This window comes from Miniopterus schreibersii, assembly GCF_964146895.1.
Source record: "Miniopterus schreibersii genome assembly, chromosome: 15".
Lineage (NCBI taxonomy): Eukaryota > Metazoa > Chordata > Mammalia > Chiroptera > Miniopteridae > Miniopterus > Miniopterus schreibersii.
The window spans coordinates 20,405,087-20,426,165 of record NC_138115.1 but is presented as its reverse complement, the minus strand read 5'-3'; the positions used below and the strand labels follow the sequence as shown (position 1 = coordinate 20,426,165).

Genomic DNA, 21,079 nt, shown 5'->3' with positions numbered 1-21,079 from the left:
TTGCAGGACAGCTGCTCTTCTGAGTGCTGTCTTTTGAGCCTTGTGTGCCAGGGGATGGAAAGACCCAGAAACTAGGAAAACTGGGGAGCAGGGAGGACATGGGCAGGAGAACCATTTTAGCCCCTTCCTCCCTCCCTGCCAACCCCAGAACTCTGCTTTGTGCGCTGAATGCAGTTGGCCAGTCAGTTAATACTGCAAGTTTGTAGTAAGCTCCATGAAAGAAGTACAGTGTCTGGGATTTGCTAACCATGGTATCCTCAGCACTTAACTTGTGCTTTCATCAATTTATTTATTCATTCCTCCAAAAATATTTTTTCAGAGTGCATAGCAGGCACTGTTTGGACAAGGGGAGTACAGGCTTGAACAAGTACCAGTAAGGTACCAGCCATAGGTAGCTTACATTACCAATTAGAAGGGCAAGGAAATAAACAAGCAGAGAAATAAATAATGTAATTTCAGGTAGTGATAATGCCAAAAAACTAATGCAGAGAGAATAGAGAATGACCGGAGGGGGGCAAGGCTGGATTAAGGCTCCAGGGCCCTTTAGGACTCTAGTGAGTAGAGGAAACCAGCCACGTAGTCCAGGTGTAGAGAAGGGCAAGTGTAAAGGCCTAATATGGGACAAGGCCAGTGTGACTGGACAAAAATGGGCCAGGGACATAGGTGGTAGAAAGTCAATATTGGTTAACGAAAGAAATAAAAAAGCATCTATTGAGCACATGCTATGTACAAACCAAACTTTGATGAAAGCCTGCCTTTTAAGAGTAAACACTTTCCTAAATTATAATGTGGAGAGTTGTCTTATATAGAAAAAACAAATCCCAGGAAAAGGATCAGAGTCTCCCCCTTTAATCCCCATTTAAAAGGAGGGAGGCCCTTCAATTCCCTCAACCCTATAGATTGCTGTATGTCATTGCTGTTGGGTCAGGTGTCAGGATCTCCTTTGTTCTGGCCTTGTATTGACACTTAAGAAACCAAGATTGTTTTTCTTTAATGATTTAATCTTTCCTAAACTCCTCGATCCCAGGCCAGCGTGTGCTTTAGAATCTAGCTTTTCTTGAAGGAAGACAATGTCAGTGTTAGGGGAGGGAGGGATGGGACAGTGGTACTGATCCTTTTTGTTCAAAATCTCTGAGGCCATTCCATTCAGATGGCATTTATAAACTCAGGCCAAGCTCCTTGGTGCCAATGCAACTAGTAAACTCGGTAGCAACAAGCATTAACCATTTATCTGCCTGAGCTGACTTATTAGTTAAATTGGAAGTTATCCACTGACCCAGTCTTGATATGTTTCTTGTGGCCTTTTTCTCCAAACCCAGACAAGAGACACAGACATATGAAGCAGGATGTGTCTGAGTATTTTGGCCAACCACAGTTCATTGCAAAGGCTATTTGGGGCTTCTACCAGGAGACCTTCATTGGGAATGACTCTCTTATAAAGGGTGGTGGGAGAAAGAGACAAGCGGTGGGGTGAGTCACCCAAGTCCCCAGTGGTCTGATGAGCTCAAGGCCTCATGGCATTTTTCTTTCTTTCCTTTTTTTGTTTTTTCTTATAGGACTCCAGCAGCAAGGGATCTTCAGAGTGCCAGGATCTCAGGTTGAAGTGAATGACATAAAAAATTCCTTTGAGAGAGGTAGGTGCAGAGTGACCAATTCAAGCTTGTGGCCAGGGAAAGCCAAGGCAGGTGTTAACACATGTCTTAGAGCCAGTGGTGTGCAGTGACTTTATCTTGGTAGTTTCAAATCAACCATGGTGGGCGTATTTACACCACAGAAATGGGAAAACACTAAGATCTTTTCTTTTTCTTTTTCCTCTCCAACAAATTAGCTGTTAAACATTTACCAACACACATGGGTGACTTTTTCTTGTGGGCTGTACAGTGGTTGCTGGGAAAGAGGGCCTTATAAAAGCACTCTGGAATGATTATACATGTCTGCAAAGGCTACTGTGTTTTAGAAAAGTTGAAAGAACATAGATAACACTGAGTGGCTTTTAGAATATCCTAATTCTTCATTTCCTGTGTAGTATTTTTGGCAAAGCTACACATTAGGAGGAAGAGACCATACACTTTTTCCGCCCCCAGTGAGGTTACCTAGTTCTCACTTTAATTAACCAAAGGTATAGAAGCTTATTAGAAATGAAGCGACCACCAGAACAGGAGCACATGTGGCTTCTTTGGTGTAACCCTCCTTGACCTCAGATTCCCTGATGGGGACAGATAGATGGAGAGTGACTGTGTCCATGCAAAGTAAGGACTCACTGCGTCAGGAAGAGTTCATTTCTTAATCCACCTCTGCCTTTTTATAGTAGGTGCTTATCTCACATTCTATAACATCTCTACTGTCAGTTTACCAGCATTTTAGAAGGATAACATTTCCACATTTACATAGGACCCAATCCCAAACCCATTTACCCACAGTATATCACATCCCATTTTTTTAAAATCCTTACCCGACGATATGTTTATTGATTTTTAGAGTGAGAGGAAGGGAAAGAGAGAGAGGAGGAGGAGGAGAGAGAGAGAGAGAGAGAGAGAGAGAGAGAGAGAGAGAGAGAAACATCCATATGAGAGAGAAATATTGATTGGCTGCCTCCCTTACATACCCCAACCGGGGATCAAACCTGCAACCTTTTTGGTGTATGGGATGACACTCCAACTAACTGAGTCACCTGGTTGGGGCTATCACATCCCACTTTACAAAGCAATTTTTATCCATTTTTCTAACCATGGGAGGGAGGTATGTAGTTTTTCCTTGTTGGCTATGCTCCGAACAGGCCTCCCCCTGAGGTTCCAGCCCTAGAATTCTCCCTACTTATTACAGGGCTTCCCCTGACAAGGCTGCCTCTTGTGCACATTCACCCCCTCCCTAACCTACCACTTCCATCCCGAGGTCTAGCTCAGAATGGAGGAAGCATTCTGCTAGCCCAAGGCGGTCACCACCACAGCCCCCAGCACAGACCTCTGAGGCCCTAAGGCACTGACTTGGAACCAGGTATAGAGAGCAGGATTTGGCTGGATGGGGTACTCAGTGGCCTCCTAGGGTCTGGGGAGCTTAAGTTCTGGAGTTCATTCCAGCATCTTGGGCACTTAGAACCAGAAAGCCCCAGAATTCCCCTGCTCCAAACTCTTACTCTTTATTCATCCACTTATTTATCCATTTAAGCAGAATGCATTGAGCCCTACACTGCACTAGGTACTGGACTAGGGCCTGAAAATACCACAGGAACAAAAGACCGTCATTGCTAGTGGGAGAGCAAAGACAGCATGATCAGTGGAAGGATGGAGGAAGCACTGGGCAGCATGCCCAGCTTGGATGGAGCGGGGAGGAATGGCAAAGCCCAGGAGACTTCCTGGAGGAGGAAATGCCTAAGCTAAGCTTAAAGAGTAAGAGCCAGGGAAAGGGGCTTCTATACCCAGGGAACAGCATGTGCAAAGGCCACAAAGCAAGAGGTAACTCATCAGCATCCCTGATGGAAGCGTCATTCATCCTTCCCTGAGCTTCCCTTGACCACACTGGACAGCCTAGTCTAGAGCTTTGTTTCTTCATTTTCCCAGCTCCTTAGCACCTTTGCTGCCCTCTGTTCTTTGTAAATGAACAGAAACATGGTCTGCAACCTTTGCTGGTTCCATCCTCCTGGGCTCATCCCATTATACAGAATTCCTTGAATCTCATGGGTAAACTCACTGCATGGTGCCTGCAGCCTGGCGAGCGCCCACCCTGGCATTTTCCTGCTTCCCCACATCCTATAAGTAACCTCGCTGGGGGCGCCATCCCCACCCCAGAAGCACTGCTTTCTTTCCTTCTTGAATGTGGTTTTCTAAGTTTAGCACCTTCTGTCACTTGCGTGGGTGCCTTGCAGGTTGATATGAAATTTAAAAGAATTCTTTGCTCCTAATAAGCCTTGGACCACCCCAGGCAGAGCTCTGCTGGGCAGAGATCACCTGACCCAAATCTCAGCTGCAAAAAATATCTGCTTTTTCTTTGTGCTGTGTATGCAGTTGGCTCCTTTCCCTCTCCACCATTCCCAAATGACTCTCATTCTCTTGCCGGCCTGTCCTTCTGCTCCACCTGAGCATACAGTGAAGCATGGCTTATTCTAGAAGAATCGTTCCTGGTATGTCTTTTTTGAGAAAAGTCTGTTCCTGGCTTCTTTGGGCTGGCTAGGGCCCAGATTTCTCACTTATTCTTTTTCTGTTTCTTGACATTCACCAACCAGCTGCCCTGGGTTAGACTCCTCACCCAGCTGACCTGGGTCACCTCCTTCCACCTTTCCTGAAACTCACGGTGTTTCTCCACCCAACCCCCGGCCCCCAACAACAACCAGGTGGCCTGAGCTTATGCAGGGCTCAGCATTTCTCCTCGCCCACTCCTCACATCCCACATGCTCTAACGTGTGACAGAACTTTACAAAACCAGTACATTGTGTGTGTTTTTTTCTTTTATTTTCTAAAATTCAAATCCCCCAATCCCTGCGGGGTACCTGACCTTTTACCACTTGTTCAGAGAGCTGGGTCTTCTCCTTCTGTGGCCCCTTCTTCTCTGGAGCAGAGGTTCTTGCCCACATTTCCTGCATCCAATGGTTGAAAGAAGCACCTGTCTCTTTTCCGTAATTTTCTGGAAAGCCACTCTTGGCGAACAGATCAGGGAAGGGCAGGATTCCGCAGCTGTGCCTTGGTGAGAGCCACTGCTTGCTGTCGTTTTCCAGGCCCGCTTTCCACCTCTCTGTATCCCCCACAAACCAACCCACGTCCTCACTGTACATCAGGGTGAGGGAATAGCCAGTGGTCTCTCTTATTGGGACTGTGGCTGGAAAGAGACCAAATGACCCTTTCCCCTCTGCACGGATCAAGACAGGGTTTGGATTTGGGGCTGAAGTGATGGCCTGTACCGACTGACACATCCTAGCCTCAACCTGGCCTTTCTGAGACTGTTTCCTGCCCCAGGAGGAGGGGTGTGGCCAGGAGCCATGGGAAGAGCTGTTATGTTGAAGAGCTTCAGGAGAGGCTCGAGTGGACCTGTAGCCACAGAGAACTGCCCTTGTGAGAGAGACTCCCTGCATCTTCCTGCCGTGCCCCGGTCCAGCAGCAGGTTCCCCTTAAGCATACACTGTGTTCACACTCTGCCCTGGACACAGCCCTGCCTAAGTCTCTGGCAGTGCCCAGGTGACCTGGCTGAAAGTTGTCTGTGGGAAGGGCTGTTTCGTAACAATTCTAGCTCCCCAGGACATTCGCTAGCAAAGTGCGAACACAGCTTTCTCTCAACTTGCCCGGCATTTTAGCTCTAATTGTCCTCCTGGAGGAAGCCATCTTTCACACGAACTATCCTGCTCATCTCGAGCTCTGGAATTCCATTCATTTCTGGAGCCAAAACTGACTAGTCTTGCAGAGAGCCAAAGGCCTGGGCTAGGAGGAAGGAATTTTTGGACGGCTCCTTTTACAGACTGTGTGTCTACTGAGAGGCAGAGCAAGAGTGAGAGGTGTGTGTGTATAAAGTCAATGTGTTAATCACACTTAACAAGGGGGGGGTTAATATGGAGACAAAAATCCATGCACTTTTGCATCATGAGAATACAGGAGTAATGTGTGGTAGTAACAAGGAAACAGCTTAATATAGTGCAGTTTTAGAACGCGTATGGTCCTTCAGAGGGGCCCGAGGACTGCTATAGGGATAGGGAGGCTGAGGGGATAGGGCTTGGGCCTCTCCCCTGAGTTCAGCTAAGACAGCTTTGTTCTATATGTTGAACACTCATAGGAACTGTTTTCTTGAAAAAGAAAAAAAGGTTGAGATTCTACTGTAAAGGAAGAAGGGAGGGAGGAATGGGAGGAAGGAAGGGAGGGAGGGAGGGAGATAGGATGCATGCAGGCAGGCAGACAGACAGAATTGAAAGGGTAGAAGAAGGGTGATCTCCCAGGTAGTATGAGATCCGGGAGTGGCTGGTATCTGCTCCTGACTCTGTGAATGTGGATAAGTTGTTTCACTTGCTGGGGCCTCAGCTTTCTCACAGCAGAGAGTGGTGGTGTTGGAACCATGACTCCCTCAGTGCCTGCGATGCTGTTGTGAGGATTAAGAGAGATCACATATGTGAATGTGCTATGTCAGCATAGGAAATTATTTTTTAAATGTTTTCTCTCTTTCTTCCCCATGAGAAAGTCTTGTGGGGGAAGCATTCTCTCTCTCCCCATGGGAACATCTGAGAGATCCTTCTATGGAGCACTGGTGTCCTGGCTGCCACATACAGTCATTCAGGTTGGGCACTGCACAAGGGCACTCAGCCAGGAGGGTAGGTGGGAGGTGGCTCTGGCCGATGCTCTGTACCCCACAGCCCAGCTCAGGAAGGAAGGGGGCTCTCTCTAATTAGCACCACAGCATGCTGGGGCTCGCCAAGGCCCTGGCAGTGACACACATTCTCTTCCTGTGGAGGCAGGGAAAAGAGCCAAGTATGGCCGTCCCGTTCTGCTCTTCATTGCTCACCTGCCTTAGCACGCTCTGGGCTGTTCCAGGAGGAGGGCAAGAAGCCATTGTGCAGACTTCTCTCAGCACCTTCAGGGAGGTGGCAGGTTGCGCCCCGTTTCCTCTCACCTTCCCCACGGAAGCCATCCTGGTGGAGAACTAGCTCAGCAGCCCCTGCTGAAATTGAAAAGTGCTATTCTCCTGAGGGATCATTTGCCCTGTCCGATTAAAGTGCAGCAGGTTGTCAGCATTCCGTGGGCAGGGCTGTGGGAAAGAAGCGTCTTCCTGGGTTGCTAGGAGGAGTGTAAACCATGCGCCCCAGTGGAGAGAAAGCAGATGCAGCAGCGTGCGTGTCAGTGGATGAGCGTAAATTGATGAGTGTAAGTGAAGGGTGATGGGTGGTCATTATTTTGTTTTTACAACATTTCTATAGATTTGAGCATTTACAAAATCAGTTGGCAGGGAGAGCTCTAACCTTGCTGTGCTGAGGAGGTTGTTCCACTGCCTCCTCCAGCCCAGGCTGGCCTGGGCCATCTCTTCCACCGTCTGCACTCTCCCTGCCTCCTTACCAAGCTGGATCATCACCCCCATTTCCTCACAGGCGAAGACCCCCTTGTGGATGATCAAAACGAAAGAGACATCAACTCAGTCGCTGGTGTTTTAAAGCTGTATTTCCGAGGACTGGAAAACCCACTCTTTCCTAAGGAAAGGTTTCAAGACTTGGTATCGACTATTAGTAAGTATTTCCCCCGTGGAATGATCATTTCCTTGATAAACCTTTAGTGAGGTTGCACTATGGGCTCACCACTGTGCTAGACACACAGGTGGGACAATGTGAAGGAAGCAGCATAGCCCTTGTCCTCATAGAACTTAAAACCTAGTTGTGGAAATATGGTGGTTTATCCTGGAAGAGCTTGTGGGCATGGTACACACCTGGGTATGGAAGGGGCTTCAGAAGAGAAGAGGAGAGAAAGACTTAGCTTCTCAGATCATAGCTGAGAGTGATGTGAGCTGAGTCTTCAGGAGGCATGGACAGAGGGGGATCCTGGGAAGGGTCGGGGACACACAGACCAGTGGGCCGAGCAGGAGGGTGTCCTGCGTCCAGTGCATGGTGCAAGAGACTGGAAGGGTCCAATGGAGCAAGAGGGGGAAGACCTTGAATCCCTTGCAAGGACTCCAGAGATTTTCCCCTTGGGTAATGAGAAGCCATGGAGGGTTTGGGAGTCAGGTCAGCAAGATAACAAATAAGGGAAATGGTGAGAACAAGTTGACTTGGGGCTTCCTCTGATCACTAGCCATTGGAGTCCTTCTTGACTGGTATGTCTGTGGATGAAGGCAGGAGCCCAGTCGAGGCACCTTGACTGCAAGATGCCAAAATCCAAGGCAACCTTTTGGGAATGTTTTTAAAATAAACTTTTAATATTAGAATATGAGAATTTTAGTATTTTGGAATAAACTCTTTAATATGATTTACAGAAAATTAGCCCACACCCACTTTCACTAGGGATGCTCCTCACAGTGCTCTGAGAGAGATCAGCCATGAAAGTGCCCCAGGAGCTGATGGGAGCCTAGGGAGGCTTCACCTCTCTCACCTGCCTGGTGTAAAAGACCCTTCCCCCACCCTCTGCCCTCCATACTATTTCCTGCTCATCTTTCCAGACCCACTTCAAGCTCCAGATCAGCTCTCAGAAATTCCAGGCCACAAAGGTCCAACCTTGTCTGAGCCCTGTGTCACTTGCTCAGCCAGTATTTCCAGTTCCCAAGCAGGGTCCTCAGCAGACAAGGTCGTTGACCTCTGGCACAAGCTCATAACATTGGGTAACTTGAATCACACCCTGAATCACACCATGAGAAAGAATGTCCCTTCTCAGTTCCTTCCCAAACCCTGTGATTATTTACATCAAGGAGAAAACCTCATGCGTCAATCTCCCTTCTACAGGGAGAGATGGAATTCAGTCTCAGGAACTTCTGTATAGAACAATGTCTACCTAAACTTTAGTAACATTGTTTTCTTTGCATTGTATCTATTTTTATGTTACCTTCTAATTATGGCAAATGATCCTGGTTTCTCATTTACAAAGTGAGGTCAAGCCTCCTTTTTAAAATGTTTTAAGAATAAATTAATAAATAATAGTGGAGGTGGTACTAGGTAGGGCACGATGACTGAAGCTGAGGACGTGGAGGGGCAATGGAATCAGTAAAGGTGCAAGAGCTTTAACTCTGTGGGAAGGCTTCGGCAAGGATCACTGGAGCCAGACCTTGAAGGTGTAGGCTAGAGTGTGCCCAACAGAGAAGAGAGATCAATAGTGTGTGCAAAGGCCCAGGGGCAGCCAAATCCTTTGTGAGAGCAATGTGGTGGACAAAGTGGCCTGGCACAGAGTTTCTCAAGGGGGCACTATTGGCATTTAGAATGGGCAGTGCCTTGTTGTGTGTTACTTATACTCAGGACAGTTAGCACCTTGCCCCCCGGATCCCAAATGCCAGTAGCACCCTCCAGTCACTATGATAACCTCAGACAATACCTCATATATTTGTAAATGCACTACTACTTCATTTGAGAAGCACGGCTCTAAATCATCTTCAGATACTTTGGGAAGGGGCCGTGACTAGCAGATGGGGCATGCAAGGTTGGATGAAGCCCCATCATGAAGGGCCTTTGATGCAAAGGAGAAACAGAAGTGGTACATTAGAACATGTTTGACAGAATGTGGAGGCTGGAGGGAGGGGCTCTGTGAGAAAAAAACGTATTTTCTGAAAAAGAAACTGACATGGATTTGTGTATCAGCCCAGCATCAGCCCTGCAGCTAAACATCAGGGCTTCAACAGCTCATTCTTCTTAGCACCATCCTTTCCTCTCCACGAGGCAAAGCCCACAAAGCACTTTTCTCTCCTTATCAAGCCCAATTTGCTGCTCCCACCCCTAGCTTGACTGATAAAAATACCAGTGTGTCTAGGATTGACCTGAAAACGAGTCAGAGATGAGATCTCAAGCATCTGCCAGGCTCTTTATCCAATATATAGCTTGAGAGGCAGTTATTTATTCAACACTCTCTTCCTGAGTGCCTACAATGTGCCGGCCTGTCCTGTAGCTGGTATTTATAAAGAGTTTAATGAAACATGGGCAACCTGTATTCATCAGGACTCATAAGTTACAGGTGACAGAAACTCAACTTATACTAGTTTAATCCGTAAAAGTGAATGTATTGGCTCACATTCCTGAAAAGTTTAGGGCCCTGCTGACGCAGACTTCATGTGGCACCAGCAGGAATCTGTCCCCTCTATCTCTATGCTGTCGTCACTTTCAGGCAGGGTCTTTTTCCCTGGGATCCCCCAGCTGCTTCACACTTCCCCCTACCCAGTTTCAAGAGGGCGCCTCTCTCTAGATTTTTCCAACCCTAAGTCCCAAGGATCAACTGTGCTTGGTTCTCATTAGGACATGTACCCTTCCCTGGACCTACCCAGGGGCCAGGGCAATGTGATACTTTGACTGGGCAGGCCAGGGTCACATTTCAGTCCCCAGAACTGAGTACAACTGGCTCCCTTGAACTACATGGGCTGATCTAGGAGGTGGGACTTGCAAATGTTGGCTGCTTGACCCACTGAGGTGATGGGCAAGCCTGAAAGCCCCTTTATGTTGCAGAACTGGAGAGCCCAGCTGAGAGGGTGCACCAGATCCAACAAATCCTTGTCACCCTTCCTCGCGTGGTCATCGTGGTCATGAGATACCTCTTCGCTTTCCTCAACCAGTGAGTTGTCTAGCCAGGGGGCCCCCTCCTCTTTCACTCAGCCCTGGCCTCCTTTGGGAGGGGGGTCCTGAGACTTTTGCAGGTACAACTGTTCTTAGAACATGGAACCCTCCCGGATTTGAGTGGAGCCCCAAGAGAAAGAAACCACAGGGGGAGGCTTTGCCTTCCCCAGATGACCTGTGGGTGCCTCCTGTCTTGTAGCCTCTCTCAGTATAGTGACGAGAACATGATGGATCCCTACAACCTGGCCATCTGCTTCGGGCCCACCCTCATGCACATTCCTGATGGGCAGGACCCTGTGTCCTGCCAGGCACACGTCAACGAAGTCATCAAAACCATCATCATCCATCATGAAGCCATCTTTCCCAGCCCCCGGGAGCTAGAAGGACCTGTGTATGAAAAATGCATGGCTGGAGGGGAAGAGTATTGGTAAGATTCCATTCCTCTTAATGTTATTATTATCATCATCATTGTTATTATTGAACAGGAACAGTAAGAAACCCTTTAATTTTCTCACTGCTTTATAGTCTGTACTGCCAGACACATTTTCTCATTTGAGCTTCACAGACACCTGACGTGAACTACATGCATCAGTCAAGACTATTAATTTATAAGGGACATAAATACAAGTCAAATTGTCTTAAGCTAAATGGGAATTTATTGGTTTACTTAAAAAGTCTGAATCATGGCTTCAGGGATAGCTGGATCCAGGGGTTCAGCTATCATCAGGACTCGGTCCTGCAGTCTCCAGCCTGTGGCTTTGCTTTCTTCCATGTTGGCTTCATTCTCATGCAGCCTCTTTCTTGGTTGTTTCAGGGCATCTGGTAACTCCAGATTTAGAGCCCATTCTCTCAGCATTCCCAGTGGAAAAAAAAGCTTCTCCTTCCCAAATGTTCCAACTCAAGCCCAAGAATGATGTCTCCTTGCTGGGGCTAGAGTCTGGTGAACTAATCATATCGGTTAGCAGATAAAATGCTGTCCTTGGCCAGGTGAGATATAAGCACATCTCAGGCAGCAGGGAAGTAGATAATCCCCACCTCAAACTCTTGAACTGAGAGTAACACTCCCTACCATTGTCCCCATCCACCCAGGAGTTCTGAGTTCTCTTTTCCAGCAAAGTGAAGTCACTGTCTTTGGGAGCTCCACACCAGGTCAGCAGTTGCTAGTTAGGCATCTACACCGGGTCTGGGGAGAAATATGTCAGAACCTTATGAAATACAGGGCTGACTGCCTTCCCCAGGCTAAGGCCTTAAATGTGGTAAGATAGAAAATTTTCTTCAAATGTGGAAAAGACAGGAGATTCAGAACACCAGCTGACAGAGACCAGTCAAAGGGTTCACACTCTTTCTTTATTCCCAATCCAGGATGAGATCCAGCTATATATTTAGGCATTACCCACACTGCTTTGAGCCAGGTGCCTGCAGGAGTGTGTCTTTTGATTGTCAAAGCATTCCTCGATTCTTGAATCGCTTTAGTTCTGAGGGCATATTTGGGCAACTGCTTCAAAGAAGAGAGATCTTTCAGCTCGTTTCTCCGCAACACTTCCCTGCACAGAAAGCCTAGGCCCTGGTGTTATCTAATCACAGCTCTCTAATCTCATGTGAGGCCCAAGGAGCAAGTCTGTCCCTGTTCTGTGACAGAAACATTGAACCACCAGCAAGCAGACTTTCTAGACAAAGGGAAGCTTTTCAAGTTTTTGTAATCATTACCAGTTCTCTGTTCTTTTTGCAATATATATATATATTTATATTTAGTGTTCTGAGACGGGTCCTGCAGATCGTATTGTACTTATCAAAGAACAATACACAGTCACCGCACTTTTCTCAGTCTCACTGGCATCCCATGAGAAAAGAAAACTATCAATTACATGGTAATTTTGGAGACATTTTCAGCGCCCAAAAGGGGAATATGGCTGAGGGTCTCATCATAATGGACAACATTCATTGATTCAACAAATGGTTACTGAGCATCTGTACTGGCTCAGGCCCTGGACTGGGGCAGGGGGGATGTACCCCAAACAGGATTAACCCCTGATGTAGGGAGCTCTGGCGGAGGAGGGAATAGTGGGGCCCCTGAGCCACGGAGGTCAGGAAAGGCTTCCTGAAGGAAATAGTGGCTTAATTGAGACCTACAGAATGAACTGGAATCGGCCAGATGGGGAGCAGGCAAAGAATGCTCTAAACTGGAGCATTCAATAATGTGGGGCCCAGCCAGGCGTGGCTCAGCGGTTGAGCATCGACCTAGGATCCAGGAGATCGGGGTTCAATTTCTGGTCAGGGCACATGCCCGGGTTGTGGGCTAGGCAGCCGATCAATGACTCTCTCATCATTGATGTTTCTATCTCTCTCTCTTCCCCTCCTTTCCTCTCTCTGAAATCAATAAAGATATGTCTTAAAATAATAATAATAATAATGTGGGAAGCAGTTCTGCATGTCCGGAGTGTTTCATGTGACAAGGAAGTAGTGAGGGAAGACGCTCTGCAGGCCAGCAGGAGCCGAGTTATGAGAGGGCTTAAACAAGCCATCGTGCAGTCTGGACCTTATCCAGGAGGCAACAGAGAATTTTTTATAATAAAATCTATATTCCTTTAAATAGTGTTGCAAATGTCACTGAGATGCCTTCCCTGACCACTCTATGTAGGTCCCCTCTGCTGTTCTTGTCTCTGCTCATTTGTTCCTATATAAAACATTTCCGTTTGCAGTTTTATTTCCTGGCCCATGGGGGCAGGCCTGACCCATCAATACATCCCTCCTGCCTAGCACAATGTCCGGCATACATTAGGACTCAATCAATGGCTCAGTGAAAAAACAACTGACCGACTATGTGAATGAACCCCGGCCTCAAGAAGCATATAATCTTGCGAGAGGGTAGCGGTTGGTGAAATTACCCCAGTGCATTAATGACTCAATTTGACGGGCATGGATTCATTCTACCACCCTGTCCATCAGGGTTGCCGGCCTGCTGCACCATCTGGACTGATCTGGGCTTTTGCATACAGCATCATAAGGCAGCTCTGAGGACCCCTGCTCCTCGTGAGCTTCATTCCACTTTGCTGGGTGTGCCATCCCCCTTGTAAGACAGGGAGCAAGGCTAAATGACTCACAGCACTTCCAAACTTTCTTTCTTTTCTACCCTGTGGTTCTTCTAAGGATACAGGCCAGAGTTTTAGCACTGCCCTCTGGATATTACAGAACACTTTGGCCTTGCCAAGGTGCAGATAAGCAACCTGGATAATATGGGCCCAGGGCCCAGGGCCAGCGTATCCATTAGGCATAGTAGGCACAGTGCCCAGGGCCCACAATACTTTGAAATTCCTGGGTTGGGGGCATCTGGGGGAGGTTATGCAGGGAGGCATCCTGACCAGGGGGTTGGAAGTGGTTTTCTCTTATGAAGGAGGTCCATGGATAGTCAGATGGAAAAGACTGGATCAAGTGGACCTGGTTCTGATCTGGGTCAAGGCCCAGAATAGATTGGGCTGGTGCCAAGGGAGGCTAAGGGCAGCGTGAGGGCACAAAGCCCCCCAACGAGTTCCCTTCCCGTGTTTCTTTGCAGTGACAGCCCGCACAGTGAGCCGGGGACCATTGACGAAGTTGACCATGACAATGGCACTGAACCTCACACTAGTGATGAAGGTGAGTGAGGGAAAATCTGGAACCAAGAAACCCGCCCGGGTCCTCTCATGCTGACACAGGACTGCCCACTGCTGGGCTGGCCCACATAACCCCCTCCAGCTTTGCAAGTCAGCACATTGTCCCCCAGAATAGATGGGGACTCAGAAAGACCTCAGAGGCTTGTGCCCTCCTGTTTATCATTTTCCCACCTGGCAGCCTCATCCCTTTCTGTGTCCTGCTGGCCCAAGTGCAAATCCAAGTGACAGGAGTTTCCTAAGTGGGAAGCATGCTTTGTCCCTCCGTTCCTCCCCCACCAGGAATCTGTTCTGTGCCCAGCCTGTGCTGAGACCTTGGGACATATCTATGAACTAGACAGGGGTTGTCAGGGACCTCCAGTCTCATCATCTGACACGTTGGGAGCAGCTCCCCATGATCCTGGACTACAGCTGCGCCCCCAGGGTGATGGGTGCTGGAATATGAAGCCTAACAGGGGTGACCCAAAGGAGAGGAGGGAGAGAGGGGAAGGCCAGCCTGGGCTCTGAGGGGCTCGACTGGCCCTCCCTCCTCTTCTATACAAGAAGAAAAGAGCCAGGTTAGTCTCGAGGGAGCCTGGACTGTGCAGATAAGAAACCTGGATAACATGGGCCCGGCGCCAGCATATCCATTAGGCAGAGTATAGACAGTGTCCAGGGCCCAGGCTACTTTAAAATGGTTTACTTTCTTTTAAAGTAAGAAGAAAATGAATATGATCCAGTCTGGATTATATTCATCTTTATGCCAATACGGTTGTCAAATTTAGTTTTTAATGTTTTTTTTTTTTAATGGAGGAAGGAATCCATGCAAGCAAAGTGCAGAGTGCCTGAGAAAGTCATCATGCAGCCCAGTGTAGACTAAGCACAGCCCCTCTTCTCCCTACGATAGTTTTGCTCTTTATAAATCATTATTTAGTAATTCTTTCATTGACCTTTGTGTTTCTTTTGTGGGACGATCCCAGGCCCTGTTGGCCACCATATTTGTGAGGACAGCTGGGTATGTACTCAGATGTGGTTTCTGGGAGCTGGTGAAAGAAGCAAGACTGATAGGAGGGTTTTCACATTCCAGTAGGACTATTTTAATTGCTAATGACAGAACTTCCAACTCAAACTGACTGAAGCATAAAGAGATTCAGACCATATACCTGAAACTCCTGGGGTAGGCATGGCTTCAGGCATAGCTAGATCCAGGGGCTTAGTTGATCTTGTCAGGGATTTGTCTCCATCTTGCTTTTCTGGCTCCCTGTGTTGGCTTCATTCTCAAGGAGGATATCCCTGCATGATAGTCTCTGGCAGTTTCAGACTTTCACCATCTCTTTTACACCAAGTCCCAGTGGAAAAGAGCTTCCTTTTCATAACAGTTCCAAGAAAGCCCGTGGGGTGGAGTTGCACTGGGCTGCCTTGGGTCACGCACCCAGGCAAGAACCAATCACTGTGGCCCTAGAAGGAACCATTGGGTCAGGCCTGGGTCACAGATGCAGAAAAGCAAATCTAGGTATAATGTTGAGCTCTGCCAGCACCCTTAGAGGCTAAAGTCATCCTGAGAAAACTGCCCTCAGAGCCCTTGTTTGGAGATGTGAAGGCTGTCCCCTTCTGCTTGTTTGTAGCGATTTGCTTTTCTCTTTCCTTCTTTCCCTCTCTCTCTCTCTCCTGCGTGCAATTCCCACTCGCCCCCTCCCACTTTTAACACTCCCACCCTTCTTGTTCTCACCATGTGTCACTTGCTTTACTTCTCTGGGGGGGGGGGTGTCTGCGCACACGCGTGCACACATGCATGGGTACGTGCGTCTCCCTCTTGCTCCACTTCTTTCTCTCAGCCTCTCTTCTTCCACTGGGGGAAAACACCTTTTGTCCAATGAGATAGACCAATTTTTCAGAAATGAGATGTGCTGGGACTGCTGCTGGTGGAGGCAGCTACGTACATCCCCAGGAGGGCGGGTCAGGTGCCCTTCGAAGACTCTTGCAGCCCACCTTCCTGGGGCCTGAGGGTGCTGTCAGTTTCCCCGAGCTCCTCAGCATGGGGGTGGAGGCTGCTGTGGGAAACTGGACTGACGAGGAGGGCCAGAGAGAATGAGTCTCGCTGTGTGAGGAGAGAAGCAGCCACAGTAGGCTTCACCCCCACACACACACTGAAAATGCTGCCTCACTTCTCAGAGCAGACGCATAGTACCGCTGGAATCGGATAAGTCAGAGCTGCGTGTCTACTTCCCCAGAAGATCTCTGCTCCTGTAGATCTTTGCCCAGCTGCTGGTTTCTGAAAAGACAAAGGCAGGAAGGATTATCCTGAAGAGCCACCCCTGGGAGAGCCAGTTTCCTGCTCCCTGAAGGTTCTTACTGTATCCTGTGGGTTGGTGGGAGATGCTGAATCAGAGACATTCTTTGGGGAAAATTAATTGCACTTTCTAAAGGTTTACATTCTGACCCCACCCAGAACAGTTACAGAAACACTGAGCTGCAGGAGCAGTCAAGGGACACTGGACTCTGAGAACGGAGATCTGGATGTGAAAGGCAGGGAGAGAACTTTATGGCCTTGCGATCTGTGGCAAGGGAATAATAAAGATTGGGGTAGAAGTTAATGAAATAGAGAAAGAAAAATTACAGAGAAAATAAATGAAACCAAAAGCTGCTGCTTTGGGGGGGGGGGGGAAATCAATGAAAATGACAGGCTTTTAGCTACCCTAACCAAGAAAAAAAAAAGAGAAGACAAATTACTAGAACCAGAAGTTACAAACCCAGCAATACATTGTTATAATTATTTCCTTACCATCTGTAGTCTTTCCCTTGGCCCAGCTCAGCTTTACTCTCGCCTCCTTTGTGCTCTATCCACATATTACAGTTCTATATGCTACAGGCCCCAAAATACGTTATATACATATTTTATATACTTGCTTTTTAAGTCAATTAGGAGAATAAAAGAGAATTAAGAGAATAAAAGAGAAAAGAGAATAAAAGAGAAAATCATAAGAGCTTTACTCTTATGATTACATAATTACATTTTACTGGTGCTCTTTGATTTTTTTTAACTTGATTTTTATTGTTGACACTATTACAGAGGTTCCCATTCCCCTGCCTTTGCCTACCTCCACCCAGTCCCCATTCCCTCCTACCCTCTGGCCATAACCACACTGTTCTCTGTGTCTAAGCATGCTGTCTGAGGTCAGTGTTTGCTCTTTTTTCTGATCCCAGGAGGGCTCCTCTCAGCTGTTTTAATTCCTGGTTATCTTTTGCAGACTATCTGGCCTACAGTCCAGGCTGTATCTTCATTAAATCCACGAACCTGCCCCCAATTGCCTTTCACCATAACCTCCACTACTCTTGAGAGCACCCTTAGGCTTGGACTTCTCCAAGCTCTGTTGGCAATGAAGTCAGTTCCTTTGGGAAGAGATTAGCAGTTGTTTTATAGCCTGCTTCTTCCCCCAGGAAACATCTCTGAGGTATAGCTCTGGGCCCCAGGTTATCAGGGCCCTAATAGTCTCTGTGGTGCTGTGCCCAGGGGAGACCTTTCGTTCCATGAGGGAGGGTTGGCGGAAGAAGGGAACCCTCACCTCACCACTGCACTCACCTGGGACTTAGCTGCAGCAGCAGGTAGCTGGTGCTGAATGAGAAACACTCACCTCCTGTTCTTCTAGAGAAGAAAGCCGTCCAACTGGAAACGGAGGGAGAGGAGCCCCATGTTTTGGGCTGCAGCAGTCTGGAGTGGAGTCTCTGCCTTCCCTAGCTTGGGGGAGGGGACTGGTAGCAGTCTTGCTTCAAATTGCACAGATTCTCTTCTTTCTTACTGAATTTTTATCGATTCTCTTGAATAGATGTTTCTTTCTTTCATATTTTCCCCTCAGGACCGTTTCCAGGGATTTCAGTATCTATTTGTTTGTTTGCTTGTTTTTTTGGTGTGTTTTTCACAAGTTTCAATGAGGAGTGGGTCGGCAGACCTCGCACTGTCACACCAGGTTGACCTCTCTCCTTTCCCCTTAAACAAAATCTAAATCATAATACTAGCTGGTGCCAAAGCCCGAGGCAATGGAAGAACCCAAGGCCATGAGTGAGAGAGGAGAGAAGAGGGGCCCCCTGTGGACAGGCCCCAGGTTATTTCATTGCTTTAGTTGCAGAGAAGATGAGAGAGAAGAGAAGGCACATCCACGTTCCTAAGTTTAACATGGTGACTGTGGCCTCTAATACACTAGCCTGATGAGATTAACATTCTCTGGGCAGAGACAGTGTAGGGGTGAGGGTGGGGTGGGCAGGGGGCAGTGAGGCCGTATTTTGAGAGGAATGGAGGCATCTGCTGTCCTATACGGGCAGAGTGTATGACCTAAAACTGTGTTCTCTGATGTGGCATCATTAGACAGGGCCATTGGAGCTTCCTGTCGGGACAGGCAGAGGATAATGAGTGTGGGACATGTGAAATGCCCAGCTGCTCATTCTGAAATTAAAGGGAAGCTCCAGTGTGTGTTCATCTCCATGGCAGGCACCTGGATTTTTAAAAATTTATCTTTATTGTTGAAAGTATTACAGATGTCCCTTTTTTACCCCCATTGACCCCTCCACCCTGTTCCTGCCCCTTCCCACTCCCCCTCCCTCTGTTTTCACCGCACTGGTGTGTGTGTCCCTGGGTTATGCAGATAAGCATACAAGTTCTTTGGTTCATCTCTTCCCGCTGCCCCACTCCCTTCCCTCTGAAATGCATCAATCTGTTGCATGCTTCCATGTCTCTGGGTCTATTTTGTTCATCAGTTTATTGTGTTCATTAGATTCCACATTAAGTGAGGTCATGTGATACTTGTCTTTCTCTGATTGGCTTATTTCACTTAGCATAATACTCTCCTGGTCTGGCTGCTGTGGGGAGAAATGGCTCACCAAGTAAGAATGAAAGCAAGGAGGCCAGGTGGAGGGACAACAGTGGCAGTGGAGGTGACTCAGGGGACAGCTGGAAGGGGTTGCTGATGGATTAGGTGTGGGACGCTCAAGAGTAACCACAAGGGCTTGGCTGGAGCCAGTGAACATGGTGGTTCTATTTCCTAATCTGAAAGCTGAGGGAATTAAGTAAGTTTGGGGAGGGGTGTGTGGGAGAGTGGTACAGGGGAGAATCACATGTTTTATTTTAGGTATGATAAACCCAAATAATGGATTTCTTACTAACTGGTAGCTATTATTACTCTTCCCACCACACACACTTACATAATGACATCTGCACACGTATTTGCTCTCTGCTGTGGCTCGGCTCTGCTCCTCCCATTTTCTTATTTTCTTCCATTTTCCATTTTCCATTCCTCCTCCACCTCCCCACCCCCAACCCCTAGCACCAGACTACCCCCAGTGACTGCTGGAGGCTCTGGAGATGGGAAAGGCAGGAACTAGAAACCTGAGGCAGCCCCTACGTGCTCTTCCAAGAGTGAGCAATCCTCTGCTCAGGTCAGCTGCTTTATCAGCCAGATCAGCTCAGAGGATGCCCCCGGAGTGAAAGCCAAGGGAGCTGCAGCCAGCCGGGTTCAGCTCCTGGTCTTGCAAACCCTCTGGCCTTCCTGTTCTGGGTAGCTAGGCTGGCAGGCAGAGCCAGCACATGGCTGGCGGCAGAGTCAAAGATGCCACAGAGACCAACGGAGATCTCCCGGCTTTTCTGAGAAGGTGACTGTGTCAAGATCTGAGTTATGCAACCCATTTAGCTGTGCTCTCATTTTGCATCAATTGCGTTAGGATAGCACTTAAAGATATTTGTCAGGGAGCCAGCTGGGAAAAGCCGACTTAATTGTCCAAGGCCCACTCCCCGCAAAATGCTGTCCCAGGCACCAAGGACTGGGTGCATCCAAAGATGACTGCATTGCATGGGGGCACTGACACAGTCATCCTGATCCAGCTGCTTACAGAGAGAGCCCAAGTGCACGCGCATGGTGGAGATTAGTGGGGGAGATGAACAAAGGGGTTTGCTCCCTCTGTTCTTTGATTTTCCATACTGCCCTGGCCCTTAAAAGTGTGTCAGTTCTGGTAACAACAACTAACTCTCATGTGAGTTAACTATATGCCTGCACCGTTGCAAGCACTTCATGTATAGTAGCTCATTTAATCCTCATAACAACCCTATAAGGTATAAGTACTGTTATTATTCATTCCCATTTTACAAATGAGGAAACCGAGGCTTAGAAAGGAGATCTAAGTTGCCTAAGGTCACACAGCTAACAAGCAGCAAAGCCAGGTGTTCTGGACTCAGCTCCTTAATGAACAGGTAGATGGCTGGATGGACAGATAGAGAAAATCCACCAGGAATGGAGCAGACAGGGGTTCCCAGGGATGCTCAGCATAGGGAAGGTATCTGCAGGCTAGAGGGAGCAAGGGTCACTTTTGTTACTCTTTTATTCTATTAGAATATAATATGTCTACATGTATCATTGATATAATGTTAAACATCTTTGTGCTTGTTTTAAAATATAAAACATTAATACCTATACACAGTTTTCTACCAAGTATGGGCACTTCTTAGGGTATAAGCTGTAACAAGGTTAAATCAATCGTAGGCATAACTTTCCTGCTCCCCATACAAACATCATCAGCTCTATGGTCATAGGAAAACCACTTAAACTCTCTGCAGCGTAGATTTCCTATCTGGACCTACCCCATAGGCTCAATCCATTAGTAATTAAAACTACAATCATGAGAGCATTATCAACTGAACACCTAATGTATGCCATACTCTGCTGTCTTTCGTGCACTCTCTTAATCCTAACAGCCCGTACAGATAAGGCAGCTGAGGTGTTCAGAGGTGATGTAACCTGCCTGAGGTCCATACAGCAGGTGAGCCAGCTGAGCAGTAGGAATGCCTCAAGGGCAAGAGCCGTACCCACGTTGTTTGACCCAGTCAGGGCCTGTCACTGCCCAGAGAAGAGCAAATGTTTGGTGGGTAAATGCGTATGTGCAGAGAGATGTGCGTGAGCTGTGGCCCCAGTAAGAATTCTCCCTCCCCCAACGTTAAGTCCATGGATGAGTGTATTAGTCAGCCCCGGCTGCCATAACAGATACCACAGACCAGGTAACTTAAACAACAGAAACTTGTTTTCTCACAGTTCTGGAGGCGGTAGAAGTTCAAGCTCAAGATACCATCAGGATTGGTTTCTGGGGAAGTCTCTCTTCATGACTTGTAGACGGCTGCCTTCTCTCCGTGTCCTCACATGGCCTTTCCTCTGTGTGCTTGTGGAGAGAGAGAGATCTATGGTGCCTCTTCCTCCTCCTAGGGGGACACCAGTTCTAT

The 21,079-nt window shown here is 47.8% G+C and overlaps 1 protein-coding gene across 4 annotated transcripts in view; it reads left to right on the top strand.

The window, feature by feature from the left end:
• SRGAP3 (SLIT-ROBO Rho GTPase activating protein 3) overlaps positions 1-21,079 on the top strand; it is a 218,864-nt gene that overhangs the window by 183,288 nt on the left and 14,497 nt on the right. For 3 of the 4 annotated variants that reach the window (XM_081160007.1, XM_081160010.1, XM_081160008.1), the window contains 5 exons: positions 1,557-1,634; positions 7,055-7,189; positions 10,094-10,199; positions 10,401-10,628; positions 13,752-13,831. In XM_081160007.1, coding sequence (XP_081016133.1) covers positions 1,557-1,634; positions 7,055-7,189; positions 10,094-10,199; positions 10,401-10,628; positions 13,752-13,831 — 627 coding nt within the window. Of the gene's footprint in view, positions 1-1,556; positions 1,635-7,054; positions 7,190-10,093; positions 10,200-10,400; positions 10,629-13,751; positions 13,832-21,079 lie in introns of those variants that run through there. The other variant, XM_081160009.1, reaches the window with a different exon arrangement.